The sequence below is a fragment of the Moschus berezovskii genome, chromosome X (assembly GCF_049115385.1).
Source record: "Moschus berezovskii isolate FMDL1 chromosome X, NW_MosBer_1.0, whole genome shotgun sequence".
Taxonomy (NCBI): Eukaryota; Metazoa; Chordata; class Mammalia; order Artiodactyla; family Moschidae; genus Moschus; species Moschus berezovskii.
In genome coordinates this window covers 21,230,541-21,250,236 of record NC_142488.1, presented here as the reverse complement: position 1 = coordinate 21,250,236, position 19,696 = coordinate 21,230,541, and the positions used below count along the sequence as shown (strand labels likewise).

Below are 19,696 nucleotides of genomic sequence, written 5' to 3'. Positions count from 1 at the left end.
AAAGATGATGCTGTGAAAGTGCTGCACTCAATATGCCAGCAAATTTGGAAAACTCAGCAGTGGCCACAGGACTGGAAAAGGTCAGTCTTCATTCCAATCCCAAAGAAAGGCAGTGCCAAAGAATGCTCAAACTACCACACAATTGCATTCATCTCACATGCTAGTAAAGTCATGCTCAAAATTCTCCAAGCCAGGCTTCAGCAATATGTGAACCGTGAACTCCCAGATGTTCAAGCTGGTTTTAGAAAAGGCAGAGGCACCAGAGATCAAATTGCCAACATCCGATGGATCATGGAGAAAGCAAGAGAGTTCCAGAAAAACATCTATTTCTGCTTCATTGACTATGCCAAAGCCTTTGACTGTGTGGATCACAAGAAACTGTGGAACATTCTGAAAGAGATGGGAATCCCAGACCACCTGACGTGCCTCTTGAGAAACCTGTATGCAGGTCAGGAAGCAACAGTCAGAACTGGACATGGAACAACAGACCAGTTCCAAACAGGAAAAGGAGTACGTCAAGGCTGTATATTGTCACCCTGCTTATTTAACTTATATGCAGAGTACATCATGAGGAATGCTGGGGTGGTGGAAGCACAAGCTGGAATCAAGATTGCCGGGAGAAATATCAATAACCTCAGATATGCAGATGACACCACCCTTATGGCAGAAAGTGAAGAGGAACTCAAAGGCCTCTTGATGAAAGTGAAAGAGGAGAGTGAAAAGGTTGGCTTGAAGCTCAACATTCAGAAAACAAAGATCATGGCATCTGGTCCCATCACTTCATGGGAAATAGATGTGGAAACAGTGGCAACAGTGTCAGACTTTATTTTTTTGGGCTCCAAAATCACTGTGGATGCTGATTGCAGCCATGAAATTAAAAGACGCTTACTGCTTGGAAGAAAAGTTATGACCAATCTAGATAGCATATTAAAAAGCAGAGACATTACTTTGCCAACCAAGGTCCGACTAGTCAAGGCTATGGTTTTTTCCGTGGTCATGTATGGATGTGAGAGTTGGACTGTGAAGAAAGCTGAGCACCAAAGAATTGATGCTTTTGAACTGTGGTGCTGGAGAAGACTCTTGAGAGTCCCTTGGACTGCAAGGAGATCCAACCAGTCCATCCTAAAGGAGATCAGTCCTGGGTGTTCATTGGAAGGACTGATGTTGAAGCTGAAACTCCAATACTTTGACCACCTGATGCGAAGTACTGACTCACTGGAAAAGACTCTGATGCTGGGAGGGATTGGGGGCGAGAGGAGAAGGGGATGACAGAGAATGAGATGGCTGGATGGCATCACCGACTCGATGGACGTGAGTTTCAGTGAACTCCGGGAGTTGGTGAAGGACAGGGAGGCCTGGCGTGCTGTGATTCATGGGGTCCCAAAGAGTCAGACACGACTGAGTGACTGAACTGAACTGAAACATGAGAGAGTGTGAATAAAAGTGAACCCTCTTACATTGTTGGTGGGAATGGAAAAAAAAATAGTACAGCCACTATGGAAAACATTAGGGAGGTTTTTTAAAAAACTAAAATAGAACTGTCATATGATCCAGCAATCCTTCTCCTGGGCATTTATCCAAAGAAAACTCTAATTCAAAAAAATGCAAGCACCCCATTGTTCACAGCAGCACTATTTACAATAGCCAAGACATGGAAGCAACCTTAGTGTCCATCAACAGATGAATGGATAAAGAAGGTGTGATATATATACATATTACATACACACACACACACACACACACACACACACACACACGCAATGGAATATTACTCAAGCATAAAAAAGAATGAAATAATTCCATTTGCAGCATCATGGACGGACCTAGAGATTATCATACTAAGTGAAGTAAGTCAGACAGAGAAAAACAAATACCACATAATATCACTTAAAAGTGGAATCTTAAAATGATACAAATGAACTTATTTATAAAACAGAAATAGACTCACAGACATAGAAAACAAAGTTATATTTACCAAAGGGGGAAGAAGGGAGGGATAAATTAGAAGTTTGGGATTAACAAATACATACTACTTTATATATAAAATAGTTAAACAACAAGGGCTTACTGTATAGCACAGGGAATTATACTCAGTATCTTATAATAACATATGATGAAAAAGAATCTGAAAAAGAATAGATATATATGTATGTATAACAATCACTTTGCTGTATATCTGAAACTAACACAACTTTGTAAAGCAACTGTTACTTCAATAAAAATTGTTTGTTTAGAGGGTTGGGTTGGGGAGGGATGGGGGAGGGATGTTCAAGTGGAAGGGGACATGGGTAAACCTATGGCTGATTCATGTTGATGTTTGATAGAAACCAATGCAATGCTGTAAAGCAATAATCCTTCAATTAAAAACAAATAAAGTTTTAAAAATTGTTTCTTTTCAACCCAATCAAACAATGGGCAGAAGACCTAAATATACATTTCTCCACAGATGGCCAATAGGCACATGAAAAGATGCTCGACATTGTTAATTGTTACATTATAGTATATATATAACTATCACAAACATAACTAAGTCATTTCGCTGTATACCAGAAACTAACACAACACTGTAAATCAACTATACTTCAATTTTTAAAGTTGTTTATTTTGAAGAAAATAAGTAAGTATACCCGGCAAAAAAGGAAAGTTGGTAAATATATTACAAACCATTTCATCACTGGGTCTCCAGCTTCCTAATCTTTAAAACAAAGAAATCTGACTGGAATATCTCTATCTTTTGTAATTACAATGGTTCAAATATCTAATCCCCAAATTATCCAGGCCCTCTTTTTCCTAAGCATTGACTGAACACATTTAATTTCTACAGGAGAAATTCTGACTCTATATGGCATGATTTCAAGCTGTTTTCTCATTTCTAAATTTTCATGATAACATTCTACATTTGAGTTTTTAATTAATATGGTACTGCAAGAATTCCTCTTTGAAGCAAAACTATTATCTAGATTCATCACTTTAAGAGCTAGAAGGCTGATACTGGCCTGCTGACCATATTAACTATCTCGGATCTGGTTAACTGCCATTGTTTTCATCAGCTGGGGGTGGGCAGCACTTACCATTTCCTTCTTGTCTTCCTGGAAGTGTACATCCACAAACATTTTTCCGACGACATAAGGGAGGGTACTTTCAATAAAGTTCACACATTTGTCCCACTGAGGCAACAAAGTTGTGGTCCCCTGGATTACCTGTGGGAGGTAATCGAACCAGACTGAGCTTCACTTGGATAAAAGCAATGGCTGAAAAAATGTTCAAACAACCTGAAGGACACAGTCTACAAAACACTGCATGCCACAACCCATATACATGTGTCAGATAGTAAACCAAAGGTAAAATCGAATAAAGAAAAATATTCTGCTTGTCTCATTATATATAAAAGAGAAAGTATTTTGAGAGAGGATAATAATGTATCCCTCCTTTCCTTTCAATTTTCCCACTGAACAAAGGATGTGGACAATAGCATAGTTTTTCTGCAGTTGGTAGGGACGTGAAAGGATACTGTCCAAGTGTCCAGATGGTAGTTACTACCTTCTGAGAACTAAACTTCTACCAAGAAAGGTTTAAAAGCAATGGGTGATCAAAGTCCCCCCACTCTCAGCAAAGGCTTCCTTGCTCTGGAAAGTATACTCACATGACAGACCAGGAAAATATGCCCACCATGAACAACCCAGGAGGCACATTTACATTGTGTCATAACAGAACACACTGGTAACCAAGTTAAAAAATAGATGTGTTTTTCTCATCTGTCCCAATTAAACCATTATAAGAAAACATTTACAAACAAGAAAGGAAGGTCCAAAGGAGGACTTGGAAGGCTCAAAGGCTTACTCTTCAGGGTTGAAGACAAAGAAATAAACATCATTTAAGTTGCCCCTGTGGGTTGGGAGTTTGGAGTGCTCAAAATGCAAAGTAAAGGTAGACAGCAAGGGGAGGCTCTGAAAATGGTGGCTGGAGGCATCCGGTGAATGACACTAGACCCCGGTTCTGGTACAAAGCAAATGTGATTAACAGCGAAGTTTATCTATTCTTCTTCTATTTCCTGATACCATAACCACTCTCTGAAGTAAGGAATGAATCCCGTTTTAAAACTTCTAGAGAAAGAGATCCTACAACTTTCTTTGACAATTCAGTATTCTATTCAACACTTTATGCTTAAGAAACATCCCTTCGTTCAGTTCAGTTCAGTTCAGTCGCTCAGTCGTGTCCAACTCTCAGCGATCCCATGAATCACAGCACGCCAGGCCTCCCTGTCCATCACCAACTCCTGGAGTTCACTCAAACTCATGTCCACAGAGTCGGTGATGCCATCCAGCATCTCATTCTCTGTCGTCCCCTTCTCCTCCCGCCCCCAACCTTTCCCAGCATCAGAGTTTTTTCCATTGAGTCAACTCGTCGCATGAGGTGGCCAAAGTCCCTTCATGCTGCTGCTGCTGCTAAGTCACTTCAGTCGTGTCCGACTCTGTGTGACCCCATAGATGGCAGCCAACCAGGCTCCCCCGTCCCTGGGATTCTCCAGGCAAGAACACTGGAGTGGGTTGCCATTTCCTTCTCCAATGTGTGAAAGTGAAGTCACTCAGTCGTGTCCGACCCTTAGCAACCCCACGGACTGCAGCCCACCAGGCTCCTCCATCCATGGGATTTTCTAGGCAAGAGTACTGGAGTGGCGTGCCATTGCCTTCTCCGAAAGTCCCTTCGTACCTAACCTCAAATTTTTACACACTACTTCTTACACCTCTCTCTCTTATTTTCTTCACAGTGGGGGTGGAAAGCAGCTGGATACCATCTTTTATGTGATCCATAGAAGTTAAAAATACACACATATATATAATCTGCTAGTTTTACAGCTTAACCCTTTGATATGACCTCAATATATATAGTTGTTTTATGATGTTTTCTATCAGTACCCTAGTGACTTCAAGGGCCAAAATGTATCCAAATAATTGTGCTACTACTAAAGAGCAATGACCCACTAAAAATTTCTCTAGCTACCATTTTCCCTAATAATTAAAATGTCTATTAAATGAAATTAGAGCTTACAAAATTTTCCATTACTTAACTACAAATTAAGAGAAAATTAATTTAAAATATTTGTTAAGGTCCCAAAATTCTTAAAATGTTTTTAAAAAGAGCCACAAAACCCTTAAGTCTGTATTTTTAAGAGAATCACTCAGACAAAAGCTTCTGAAACTAAGAGTGCCACTTATGTAAGTTAAAGAGAACATGTACCCGAGAGGAGCAGAGATCACAGGCCTGGGTGAGGAGGAGGAAAAGAAAAGCATTTTAGGCAGTTGAGCCACATCTCAGAGAAAACTAAATTTAGGCCTCTTTGGCCTAGTAGAATTAAGATAAATTAGATTGAATTAAGAAAACCAACACTAATGAAAAAAAGAGCAGAAATAGACTGAAGATAAAGCTAGAGTTAGAGACAAAATACTACCCCTAAATTAAAGATGAAACTTTACCATCTAATACATATAGCATGCATATTTTGAATATTCAGAATACTGAAAACAAAAGATAGTTACAAATATATCACTAAGAAATATTAAAATTATAATTATAGTGACCCACTTAAAAACGCTGGGGGAAAGGGGAATAAATTGGTAAGAAGGGGAGGGTGAAAACGTGATGGTCTCAAGTACTGCCTTCAGTTCAGTCGCTCAGTCGTGTCCCACTCTTTGCGACCCCATGAATCACAGTATTGCCTTAAATATCTTTATATACCTTCATCAAAGAAGAGTTTGAATATACTTTACTGTATGTAAGGTTTACCTCAATAAAAAGAAATAAAGCCCCCAAAAAAGTAGAACTTGATTTGTAAAACTCCCTCTGCCAAATCCCTAAAGATGATTTTTATTGGATTAGTTAATACACAGTCTGTTCTGGTATGTAAAGTTATCCAGTGATGTAACACTGCAATCTTCTTAAAACTTACCCGTGAGAACTCCAGCCACCTATACTGAAAGCGCCTGCTTAAGTTTGGAATTCTGGAATAAACCATTCTCCACACCAAATAGTTGGCAATGGTCCTGTTAACAGAAAGAGAATGCATTTATTATACTACACTTGATATCTGATGCTCTGCAGAACACCTTGGGAAAATCTGTTGGCAAAGCTCCATGGAGGGACCTTTTGCTCATACAAAACTGCAGAACTTTCACTTGAGAAATGACATCAGATGATACAATGTCAATAAGCTCAACCAAAAATGGCTTGCTTTTCACCACCTAACACAGACAGATGATATGAAAATTCCAGCCCCAGGTCTCAGTATGAACATTTTGCTTTCCCACTCACAACATGGAGTCCACTGTTATCCATGCTTTCATGCCTAGAAATTGTCGATACCTTCCAATTATTAGGTGACTTGACAAAATGCAGATGGATTGTTACCTTTTGGAAACAAAATGCAATATACTGGCTAATGCCAATTATCTAGATATGCACCCTGGTTCAATACCTACTAGATGTGGGAGTTTGGGCAAGTCACTTAAGTTCATTGATTTCATCTTTCTGTGTCATATAATGAGAATGACCTCTACCTTACAGGGTTACTGTGAGGTTAAAATAACTAACAAAATGTTTGACAGAGTAAATTTCAGGTTTTCTTATTGTTGTTCACTTCCAAACACATAAAAAACCCCATACCCTCATAATATCCACAACACATATTTTTAAAAATCCATTACATTTTAATTACTGCCTTTTTCCATAAGCAAAAGGCACCTTGACCTCAAAAGTATGTGTGATCTGAGTTAATTTCCAACTCAATAGTGATGATGAATTTTTAATGACCCATCCCCTCCCAGTTGTGCCATTACCATGGTGACTAATAACACACATTCTTGAGATGGCTCTTGGGGTCAGCCAGCCATGTGAGAGCAGTGTGATATGATCATGGTAACTGGCCAATCAAGAATAACCCACACTCTCATTTGCATGGCATCCCAACTCAGTGGACATTCACTCTTAGCAACTAAATTTATTTCAGTGTATATACCCAACATATGTATAGCTATTTTAATTTATATAGAGATATACTAATGGACTAACATATCAGGAATGTCTTTAACAAACATAGAAATAGAAATTTTGAAAGATAAAATGAAATAAAGATGTTTTCCAAAGTCCTTAATTAATCCTTCAAACACTTTTAGTTAATTCTTCAATACACATTATCCATATAGGATTAGGTTAATACAACAACAGTCAATGTAAATCAGCATCCCATATAGTGATCTTGACTATTTCAAAATATTGTGACCATATCCTTCCCAGATCTGGTTAGAACACCACTGTTTTTATCTTGTCATCTGGCCAACCAAGACGGCATAACTAGAGTGGGAGAAGGGCCACTTCTGATATTTTCTTCCCATTCACTTTGTGCTTATACTATTAATAATAGTTTCAATTCCTGCTTCTCTACAAGAATTTTTTAAATCATTTGCTCATTTTGTGAGGATTGAACCAATAGTAAAACTCATAAATATATAGGTATATGTAAATGACTTGAGATTATTTTCAATATATGGAATAAAAACTAATCAGTGAAGGTAACACTGCCCATGCTCATATATGGTATATAGATCAAATGAAGGGTTCATGACTATCTAATACAACAAAACTAATAGAGTCTAGCTATTTTTTCAATAGAAAGAATGATACATAGAAAGTTCTGAAATTTTCTCCTTGGGGTTCCCTGGTGGCTCAGTGGTAAAGAATCTGCCTGCCAATGAATGAGACACAGGTTTGATCCCTGATCTGGGAAGATCTCACATGCCGTGGGGCAACCACGCCTGTGCGCCACAAGTATTGAGCCTATGCTCTAGAGCCCAGGAGCCACAACTACTGAGCCCATGGGCCACAGCGACTGAAGCCCGTGTGCCCTAGAGCCTGTGCTCCACAATAAGAGAAGCCCTCACTTGCTGCAACTAGAGAAAAGCCCACGCAGCCATGAAGACCCAGCAGAACCAATAAATAAACTCTTTCCAAAAAATTTAAAAAACATTTTTTCTCAGACCCCGTGGATCTTGTTGAGGTATGCACACTTCCCTTCAGACACCACCACTCTCATCAGCAAAGTCAAGCCCTTGTCCTTGCTCTTCTGAGGCACTATAATAAGCATGTCGTTTCAGGTCATTTCTTTGAATCTTTTCTGAGTTCACATCCTTAATCCTGAGCAAGACAAGTGCTCACTGAGCACTTATTGTTGACCAAGTATCCTCCCAGATGCCACGAGGAATGCAAAGAAATAGGCATTCACACCTACATTCAGAGAACTTAAAAGTCTAGCTGGGGGATGTGGGACTTCAGATTTCAGCTTGTTCATAGAAATGGGTTTTTCCATTGAATGGGATACATGGTAAGTACATAAGGGATCCTTCCCTCATTCGCTCATTCAGCACCTCCTGAACACCTGACACATACAAATAGTTCTAGGTGCTGGCAGACGGAAAGGTGAAGAACCTATAGTCCCTGATCTCCTGGAGCTTTCAGCTGAGCAGGGGAAACAGGCAAGCGCATAGCAATGATATGACAGACCCTGGCACCCACAACTGCATGCCAGAGAGTTGGCTGGAAGAGTGCCTGCCTCAAACTGAGGGATGAGAGTAGGCCTCAGGAGAGTGACAGGCCCTGGGCCATGAAGGCTTCAGGGTGTGGAGTGGGAATATAAACTCTGGAGCAAGACTTTAGCCTCTCCAAGGCTAAATAACGGAGGAATAGCTTATGTGTGGGCAGGGATGGTGAGCAAGTTCATCACTCACAGAGCTGGGCAGAAAGGCCAGCTACAGCCGGGAAGATGCAGGCAATATCTAGAATGTTAAAGGGGTAGAGACCAACCCTAATGCAAGGTCTGTAGTTTCTTCAACCTTAAAACACTGCTTCCGGGGTGTGAGAGCTGTGCTGGATCCCTGCGTACAGATTCAAAGGTGATCTGTGGCCAGCAGATATGCTTACAGGAATTCAAAAGCTATTCCCTCAAAGTGGTTGTGATGCACCAGATTAACCGGGGAAGCTGTTAAGATGGGGCCTGATGGTGGCAGTAAAAGACACAGCATGATGCAACTATGTTGGGGTCTTAGATTTTTCCGCCTTTCCTGCTCCCTTGAAATCACACTGCTTAAGGCATTTCGTATTACCTCTAACTCCCAAAGCACCACTACAGGAGAAATGTCCTCATATGCATTTTACATAACAGGACACTTGAGGCCTAGAACCGTGAAGTAACACCTCAGGATCACATACTCAGTCAATCTCCAACTTACAATCACCAGATGCCCAGGCCACTCCAGACCAATTCAATCAGTGTCTCTAGGATGAGACCCAGGACAAATATTATTTTTGCCCCAGCTAAGTTCAGGGTGTAACTAAGTTGGAGAAAAGGTGTAATAAGCATGTAGTTTCAGGTCAGTCCTTTCTTTTGAGTTCACATCCCTAATCCTGAGCAAGCCACCAAGAGCTCACTGAGCATTTACTGTCGGCCAAGTATCCTCCCAGATGCCATAAGGAATGCAAAGAAAGCTAGATAAGCCTAAGATATGTCTGATTCAAAAGCCTCTGCTTTTCCCCATGCCACACATGGACAGATTAACCCCTCTTGTTCCACAAAGATTTCCTGGCCAGTCAAAACCCTCCACCAAAGGCACTTTCCAAAAATCTGTGGGTATGAAGAAAGAAGAGTATGTGAGGCCTCCATAGGCAAGGCATTATAAGACCACAGCACAAGACCTCTGATAGCTAGAAGCCAGAAGCAGGGAAGCTTACACAGGGAGACAATGGCACTGATGAGCTGCTCCAGCATTATAAATAAACTGACAGAACACTGGGGAGCGCAGCTCTGGAGTGCTAATATTACCACGCCAGGAACAGATCTGACCGGAATGACTGAATGACTGCCACTTAACGCTCAAAAAACCAAACAAAAAGAAGATTCAGCAATAGTCCTTAAAAATAACACATAATATCTTTCTCTTTTCAAAAAGCATTTTCAGCAGTATGGTAATTTCCCCCAAATGGCAATCAATAGAGTAGAGGAAAACAGAGGCTCGAGAGAGAGAGAATCCACCACAAAGAAAGCAACATGAAATCATTTCCCAAAGCCTCTGACGAGGAAGATTTTTTTTAAAGAAGATTTTTCTGACCCTTGTCAATTAGTGACAGCTTACATTTCTACTGTATTGCATTTAAGAGATCATAAAGATCTTCTCTGAGCCTCATGACAATGCTATGGGGTGGTTATTATTATTATTCCAATTTTCAGACAAATAAAACAAAGATCTGAGGTCAAAGGACTTCTAAGCATGTGTCAAACCTAGGACTAACATTAGGATCTTCAGATTCCACAGCTTGCATTTGCTTCTCTGAGCCAAACCACCTGAGGTAAGCCAAACAGGTACCTCTCAAAGGTTCTCAAAGCTGAAGAGATCTTCCTAAACCCTAGAGGCTGCCCAGAGGAATGCAGCGTCAGCATCACCTGAGAATTCCTTGGCCCCCCCCAAGATCTACTGAATCAGAAACTGTTGCCTCTTTTTTTCTCTCTCTCTCTTTTTGGCCGTGCTGCACAGCGTGTGGAACCTTAGTTCCCTGACCCGGGATCATGCCCACGCCTTCTGCAGTGGAAGAGCAGAGTTTTAACCACTGGACTTCTAGGAAGGTTCAGAAACCCCTCAAAGGCAACATCCAGGTTACTGTTAGTCCCATCACCCAACATGCTCAACATCCTCCTTTTCCACTCTCCCCTACCTGAAAAACTCCTCCTTATCCTTTGGAGTCTTGCTTCTATTTCACCTCCCAGGTAGTGGTCATGGGGCCATCTGGTTAACTTTTAGAAATTTTTAGGAAGAACATTCTATGTGAGAAGTGCCATACTAGGCCATGATGTTATAAAAACAATTACAGGAGTGTCCACCATCAAATGTTTACTGTTTCATGGGGGTGAGGGAGAGGAGCAAACCAGAAAATTAGATAATTTCTTTGATATTTCAGTCTTGGGCACAAAGCTAGACTCTACTTCCCAGCTTCTCTTGCAGTTAAATTGGTCATGTGACTGAGTTCTGGTCAATGGAATGGACACATACCACTTCAAGGCCTTCCCATAAAACCTCCTACGCAATCCTCTACTCTCTTTCCCCATCCATCAGCCAAATGGAGAAGATTCCAAAAGCCAGATGAAGGCAGAACCACAAGATGGAAGGAGTCTAAGTTCCCGAGTCCCTACTTGGAGGAAAGCTGCCTTACAGGGACAGCCGTGCTGAACATTCCAGGAGCACAGGGTACAATCGTCATGGTACAAACCAATAAGTGTAGAGGTGCTTATTACAGTGACTGGTATGTCCTGACTAATAAAGTAACTAAGATCCAATCAGTCTATTCTAGAGGAGATCAATCCTGGGTGTTCACTGGAAGGACTGATGCTAAAACTGAAACTCCAATACTTCAGCCACCTCATGTGACGAGCTGACTCACTGGAAAAGACTCTGATGCTGGGAGGGATTGGGGGTGGGAGGAGATGGGGACGACAGAGAATGAGATGGCTGGATGGCATCACCAACTCGATGGACATGAGTCTGAGTGAACTCCGGGAGTTGGTGATGGACAGGGAGGCCTGGCGTGCTGTGATTCATGGGGTCGCAAAGAGTCGGACACGACTGAGCTACTGAACTGAACTGAACTGATGGGAACCCAAGGACACATTTCCTTGACCACTCTTGTGCTACAACCCAAGGAGAGGATCAAAGATGATTAGCAGTCTAAAAAACTTACTGTGGGGACTTCCCTGGTGGTGCAGTGGATAAGAATCCGCCTGCCAATGCAGGGGACAAGGGGATATGGGTTTGATCCCTGGTCTGGGAAAATCCCACATGCTGTGGAAAAACTAAGCCCATGTGCCACAACTACTGAGCCTGTGTACCACAACTACTGAAGCCCATGCACTCTAGAGCCAGTTCTCCACAACAAGAGAAGCCACCACAATGAGAAGCCCACACAATGCAATGAAGAGTAGCCCCGGCTTGCCACAAATAAACCCCATCCAAAGCAATGAAGAACCTAATGCAGTCAAAAATAAATAAATAATAGATAAATAAAGTAGTTTAAAAATAAATAAAAGTGGTCTTTAAAAAAACTTACTGTGCTCTACAAATAAAGTGTTATCAAAATTCATGTTGTCATATGTGAAACGAATCACTAGTTCAGGGTCAATGCATGTTATAGGATGCTCGGGGCTGGCATGCGGGGATGACCCAGAGGGAGGATAAAGGAGGAGGGAGGTGGGAGGGGGGTTCAGGAGGGGGAACTTACGTAAACCCGGGGCGAATTCATGTCAATGTATGGCAAAACCAACCAATATAATATTGTAAAATAATTTGCCTCCAATAAAAAAAAAGAAGCATACAGTGTTTTGAAATCTCAATATACACACAATACAAGTTGTTTTTGATGAATCACTTGCTAAAGAGTAAACTATGTGACAGAGATTTGGAAGTTTCAAAATATCTGCAGATCACCTTATGTTACGGACATAAATGTCTGCAGTTAATTTTTCTATTTACATTTTTTCCACTGTAGTTCACTATGCTTACATCTAAGTTATCATTTTGATAAGAACCAGATTAAAATCTCCCTTCAGTCATGGTCTTTCTTGGCCCCTTTTGTCATGACAGATCCTGCAGTTCTAAAATGTAATCACCACCAAAGATATTATCTAATACAGTAAACCAAGGCCCAATCTATTATTCCCTGGTTGTCAATTAGGCTTCTGTGGAAATAAAATCAGCACAGTTTCAAAAATTACCTACTAATTTACAACTGAAGATAACACACACACTGGAAGAAACCAACTCACTAAGTTCTGGAGACTGTATACATAGCATGGAAACTCCATCTTTCAACAGAAATTACCACCACAATTTGAAAAGTGTTGAGTAACTCAATGGCATAGGAGCACAAAATAATTTGGGTCATATTTAACAAAATTTCAGAGCTAGGAAGTACACATGAAAAAGTTTCTAAAGCAGTGAATCTCCCCAAAAAACTAATCATAAGATTCCTGGGGTGCTTGTTAAAATACAGATTTCTAGGCCTCGCTCCATATCTATAGAGGACTGCTGGAATCTGTATTTTTACCAGAGGCCCAAGGTAATGCTGTTGACATTACTGATCCACAGATCACACTTGGAATATCAAGGTTTCACCCCACACAGAATCGGAAACGTATTTATTATTTCTACTCTCCCTTTTCTATATGCTTACTTTTCTGTATGTTTTTTTCAATGAACAACATATTGTTTTTATTATAAGAAAATAGCATCTTAAAAAGAAGAGCTCTTCAAAAGTGTCTAAATGTTTTCATAGGTGGGGATGGGTGCTAAATTTTATTCCCAGGACTTCTCCAAGTGCCTCTTTTTTTCACGTAATTCCTGGCAAGATAACCTTGTCTAAGTCCAAATAAGTAAGTATGATTTGGGGGACTTCCCTGGTGGTCCAGTGGCTAAGATGCCATGCTCTGAATCCTGGGGGTCTGGGTTTGATCTCTGGTCAGGAAACTAGATCCCACATGCTGCAACCAAGACCTGACACAGTCAAACAAATATTTTTAAAAAGAAAATATGATTTTTAATCATGGTCCAGCAATTAGCCTATTAAACTGTGACTGTGAACTATTTGACCTTCCTGTGCTTCATTTTCTGTAGTCAAATCTGAATGGCTTCATGAGGATGCAAAATTCTCTTTCCTGATCTAAAATGTGACACAAATGAAACTATCTATGAAATAAAAATAGAATCATGGACATAGAGAACAGACTAATGGTTGTCAAGGGGGAAGGGGTTGGGGGAGAGATGGAGTTGGAGGCTGCAGTTAGCAGATGTAAGCTTTTATATAAGGAATGGAGAAACAACAAGGTCCTACTGTATAGCACAGAGAACTACAATCAATATCCTATGATGAACAATAATGAGAAAGAATATTAAAATATATATAGATAGAACTGAATCACTTTGCTGTACAGCAGCAATTAAACAATGTAAATCAACTCTATGTCAATTAAAAAATCATCTTTCCTGAACATTTTTAGAATTTCCTTGCTTTGTAGTGCCAAAGGAACAAAGTAACAAATTCTAAAATATTGTTTAAAAAAAGAAAAACCTGACAGTTCCTGACATTCTTTCACCAGTGTAATTTTTCTACAGCTTTCTGAGTGGTCTTCAGTCTTTTCAGTATTGGTACTTTGGTTTATTGATACAAAGTGATTTATTGGCTTAAAAGAAGAAGGAAGAAAAAACAGCCAAAGACCAAGAATGAACTAGAGGAAAACAAAGATGTTCGTATAGAAATCTCAAAAAATAACATCACTATATAACTAGTTTTCAAAACTAATAAACAATTTAGGCTTTCAGAGGGAATATGGAGAAAGATCAGAAATAAGGGGCAAAAACATTGTATATTTGTTGTCATTGTAGTAAATAACCTACACCAGATGATGGTCTCAGCTCATTTGTCACAAAGGACACCACAACTTTCCCCAAGACTTTTTTGATATAACTTTCTTTACAAACAGTTTTCAAAGGACACGAGGGGGAAGACCTTATAATTTTAAAGGAAAAATAAAAATCACAGTAAAATGCACAAGAAAGCTCTTACTTCTTCCTCTCAGAGCCTAATATCCTAAACAAATCCTTAAAGTATTGAGGGACACGGACCACCACGTTCTCTGAGGGGCCAATGTCTTTCAGTTCAGGGTAGAGTCTGACATCGATGACCTTCTTGATGTAGCTCAGCCAGTCAAACTGAGGAGAGAAAGACAAAAAAAAAAAAAAAGAAAACACAGTGAGAGAACCTCTGCTGGGGAACAATCACGGAGAAAGGCAACCAGAGTCAGTAGAATGTAATCCATGGCTTGTGATCTCAGACCAAATAAACATCCAACTGCTCAAATCTAGAAGATAAATGCCTGATCACTGCCACCCAGATCAGACTTGCTGCTGAATCATAAATGGAACATGTGTTCTGTGCCATCTGTGTATGGACCACATATGTGTGTGCATGCTCACCCAGCAGTGCATGCACTCACACCCCAGCCCCTCCTTCACTCTCATCCTCCCCTCTCCTCCTCCCCCCTTCACTCCTGCTCTCTCTCTCTCCATCCATCTTGCAGTAGCACTCACCTCCCTTCTCCCTGCACTCGCCCCCACTCCGTGCTCATTCACTCTCCTGTCCAGATAGACATAGATGCCCCGCAACATTTCTGGTCCTCCCTCTGGCACAGCCTTTCTTACACAGAGGGAAACAAACAGCACAGAGTAATACGTGTCTCCCCTTCATAGCATCACTGTCTTGGCATTTTGACCTGGCTACCTGGAAAGTCCTTTCCAGGCTTTTCTTTTTCTTTGCTCCCCTGCCTGCCTCTACTAGCAAAATGGAAAGCCAGTCACTCACTTGCCCAGCCTACCCTGGAGGTAGTCCCACATGTCCCAGTTTTACTCAGTAAGAAATAAAGGGATGACCCGTGGAAAGGATTTGGTTTTGCCTGGTAGAAGAGTTAAACATGGCCCATACTGGGGCTTGCACCTTCTTCCTGCTCTGAGGACACATGTGACATATCAGCTATGGCAGCCGCCTTACAAGCCTGAGTCATCAAATATGCAGTCAAAAAGCCAACATGCTAAAAAGTGTGGAGTAGAAAGAAAGAACTTGGATCTTCGACAATGTTGAGCAACAGCTAAACCAACACCAACAGCAACCTATGTCTAACCTTTTGTCTATATAAGGAAATAGGCTTTAAGGTTTTAGGCCACTCTTGGAAAAGTTTTCTGTTCCATAGAGCAGACAGCATCCCAAAGCACAGACAAGGGATATTTTATGTGATGACTGACAGACATGGGGATGAGCAAGAAGACCAATGGTAGCTTTTATGAGGCAAAATTTTATACACAGGTGAAATAGAATTGCTTGTCAAATGTCCAGTTGAGATACAATTTCCTGGATTGCTTTCACTAACCTGAGGAATCATAGCACTCAGCTGGGAGATGTTCATTTTGTTGTACATGGCTTCACTGGTTCGGTTTTCATGCGGAATCATTATCTGGTGGAAAGAGACTTTGGTTATTTTTTTCAAACAAACCATTTCTAACTGCATAACTACTTCCTACATGTGCCAAAACATCTGTATAGTATCATAAATTTTTTCAAGATTTTGGTGTGGTGCCGAACCTGGGAGAGAGGAGGGGGAAAAAATCACTTTAGGCAGGATTAAGAAAATAAAAAGAAACTTTCCTGTTCAGTGTGAAACATTGGACTTGGTACAAAAATAACTTCTCAAATCCCTCCCTAACCTTTCATGTGGATGGACGAAATCTATTACTGGCTTGGGGTAGATAGCCATGCTAAGATTGGGCGATTTGAGACAAACATCCCCTGTCCACCTGCAGTATCCAGGTAACAACCTCTACAGTTCATAAACTACAGACCACCCCTTCATTCCCCAGGGAACGTTCTCACTAAGAGCTCTAGACTATCTGAACAGCACTGCCACCAGTGATGGTTCTGTCAACAGCTCCATCCCTCACTTCCCTTCTCCTCTCTGGTTTCTGTGGCCTGGAAATTTCCCTGGCCCCACTGCTAAAGGTATGGGGTCAGTTACCACCCAGACATATTTCCTCATCTGCTTCTCCAGCCCTGACCCTTCACACTCCTTCCATTTCCAACACTTGTGCTCCTGGCAATTTTGGCAACATCAAATCAAAGCTTCTAGGCTCTGTCATATTTAATCTGAGAAGAGCAGCAACGATCATCTTCCTCAAGGGCCATCTTAATCACTTCTGCAGACAGGCAGTAGCTGCTCAGACCGCTCAACACATCATGATTTTGCCTTAAGGTCCTCCATCATCTGATTCCTCTGCATTAAACTTGCCACCTTCCAACTCACACAGGACTCTCCTACCCTTGCACTCCTGTCCACCACCACTACCCTCATGGTTTGAACCATAAGTCAAGACTTTGCTTGTGATTCATTTTCTGTTGCAAGTCTTTCCAATTAAACTCCACTTGGCTCCAATCCCAAGGGCCATGCCATCAACAAGACCTCCCCTTAGGCACACGTCTCTCTAGTTGGGATTAGCTGAATGCACACTTCCATGGCTGTGTTTACAAGGACTTCTGGGGGGCTTGGCGAAGTTGTCCTGTCTTCTCAGCTTTAGAAGTCTGCCTGGGATGATGTGCCCCACTAATTCTGAAGGTCGTTAGTGACCTGGGATGTAAGATACAGAGATGAGTATTATCAGCTGGCAAAAAACCCAAGCGCCATGGATTTGTCATGATAAAATCACAGAAGGCTGAGTAGCAGATATATGCCTCCTCTTCTCTTCAGTGCCCTCAGCTTCTCCCTCCTCACCATCCATGGGAGAGACTTCTTGCAGCTCACAGGCAACCTCCTGCCTCCATTTCAATCACTGCTTCAAAGAATGTCCACACTCTTCCTCGCTCTACTCAGACTCATAGGCCCAGGTTGGAGCCCTTTGGCCTTAGAGCTGATTTCAGCTCTCTGCCAGCTCCTTCCTCCACCCTACGGATTTGTCACTTCATTTAGCCTCTTGACCATTCCCAGTCTTGCCTCGGCCCAGCTGTTTTGAGTTCCCTTTTTGGTTCAGATCCCTGGCTCAGGGCAAGGCCTTTCCTGCTGTATAGGAGCTTCAGTCCAAATGAGGTCTCTGGGTCTCTGATTGCCTGGGAAGGGAATCCAGATGGCCACTAGACACAGCGGAGAGGCCCAGACTTTGACTCCAGAACATCTGCAGCAGTCTTTGCCGTCTTCAAAGGTGACACACAGGAAGGAACTGTATGTGCTGTGACTAGGGGGTCTGGAGAAAGACACATATGTACACCACGCCAGCCAAGAGGCTGACTCCTCCAGACCCTATCCATCAGCCTGCTCCCACCTTGCCACCCCACCACACCTCGCCAAACACAAAACCAAACAGCGCTTGGACTCCTAAGCACTTTAAGATTTTTACCAACTTCTATTATAAAAGACTACCAACAAATACACCACCACTTCTTGATAAAAGTATCGTCATTTTTTTCACTACAGTGTATCTCCCCAAGCAGATTTCATCATATCTGTTCCGTCCAGTCCTGAGAACGTATAAAGATTTTATACTTTGGTTCTTCTAGAAAAGTTATTCTTTGAACAAAGCTAACCATTTAGGATTTCTCACTAGTCTCCCTCAAGTTTGTTCTTAGGTCTTTTTGTCTCCAAAATGAGCCTGAAAGAATTTAAAAGGTGATTTACACAGAACACAGCATATGACACAATGACATTCATGAAAGTGGGACAAGAAAAGAATGAAAACCAGGGCTGGGTATAAGAACTAATACACGCTTACCAGCTTGCACTATATACTTTCTACATCAAATTATGTGGCTAGACTTCCCAAAGCCTCAATCTTAGATGAGACTGATTCTGCATTGGAATAGTGTAAAGAGTAAACTAGCTTAAAAATAACCTTCCACTTAAGCCAAATTCATACAGATTTATCAAATGCATATTCTTCAGTTGAGGCCAAACAGGCACTTCCCTGGGAAAACAGAGAGAGCCTCTCCCTGCTGCTGTTCTCTGTCCACTGCTGACGAGCATGTGGACACTGACTGGGCTTCAAGCAGAGGCGGAAGAAGAGCTCTTCTATCTGTTATGGTTTTTCTTCCTGCTACTTCCCAGAGAGGGCTGCTATGAGTTCTATCTTTGACCCAAAGGACAATGCCACAAGATGATTTTTTATATGTATTCTCATGCAAGATATATCACCTTTAAAATAAGGAGAAGGAAAAGAAAAAGATTTTAGATGAAGACTTACCTCAGCTATCTTTATTTCCAACCTAAGCACCGACTTCATGTCATGCTCTGCTCGGGAGCTATTAGCTCCCAAAAGCACAGCAGTATCCACCATGAACTTGTAAAGGGCATCCCGATACTGTAAGAGATAAAGAAGCAAGGGACCATGTCAAGAGTCCATTACGGAAGTATGTTTGAGGAACACAGAAGAGCAGAAACAGCAGGTGGAAATAAATGCCCATCATTTTCACTCCGTACTCAAAGTATGGTATGAGCATTATGCAATACCAACCACTCATCTACCACTTTGGGACAAAGAAGAATGATGCCTACTTGGGTACTGTTTCCATGACAGACAGAAATGTCTGGCCAGCAAGAATCAAAAGAACTTGTTTTCTGGCAACCAGTAATATTAAGGATATATGAAACATCTACAAATGAGTCATCTTGCCAGGCAAGTGAGGCTTTAATATTAAAAAACAAGGGAACGAACTGGTTGCTAAAAGCGGGAGGCATGATCCATGAAGACTAGTGGGAAATGTGATTTATTTTCTTCCAGCTCAATTTAACATCTCCACACTAAAAACAAAAGCCCAGCAATCGAATGTTTTTTTTTTCCCATTTTGTAGGGTTTTTACCAAGTTCTCCTCACTACCTTAGGGAGAAAGGAAAGGAAAGACAAGAAGAATGACGAAGAGAAACTGAATAAATGCAGAAGTTCCTCGTTGCATGTTCAGGAACCCATTTTCAGGCTGCTGCTGCTGCTAAGTCACTTCAGTCGTGTCCGACTCTGTGTGACCCCATAGACGGAAGCCCACCAGGCTCCCCCTTCCCTGGGATTCTCCAGGCAAGAACACT

The 19,696-nt window shown here is 41.4% G+C and overlaps 1 protein-coding gene across 1 annotated transcript in view; it reads right to left on the bottom strand.

The window, feature by feature from the left end:
* Positions 1 to 19,696, bottom strand: part of PHEX (phosphate regulating endopeptidase X-linked) — a 218,853-nt gene that overhangs the window by 138,360 nt on the left and 60,797 nt on the right. The window contains exons 7-11 of the mRNA XM_055393675.2: positions 18,861 to 18,977; positions 16,010 to 16,093; positions 14,653 to 14,798; positions 5,948 to 6,041; positions 3,072 to 3,200 (exon numbers count right to left, since the gene is read on the bottom strand). Of these exons, the coding sequence (XP_055249650.1) occupies positions 3,072 to 3,200; positions 5,948 to 6,041; positions 14,653 to 14,798; positions 16,010 to 16,093; positions 18,861 to 18,977 (570 nt within the window). The remainder of the gene's footprint in view (positions 1 to 3,071; positions 3,201 to 5,947; positions 6,042 to 14,652; positions 14,799 to 16,009; positions 16,094 to 18,860; positions 18,978 to 19,696) is intronic.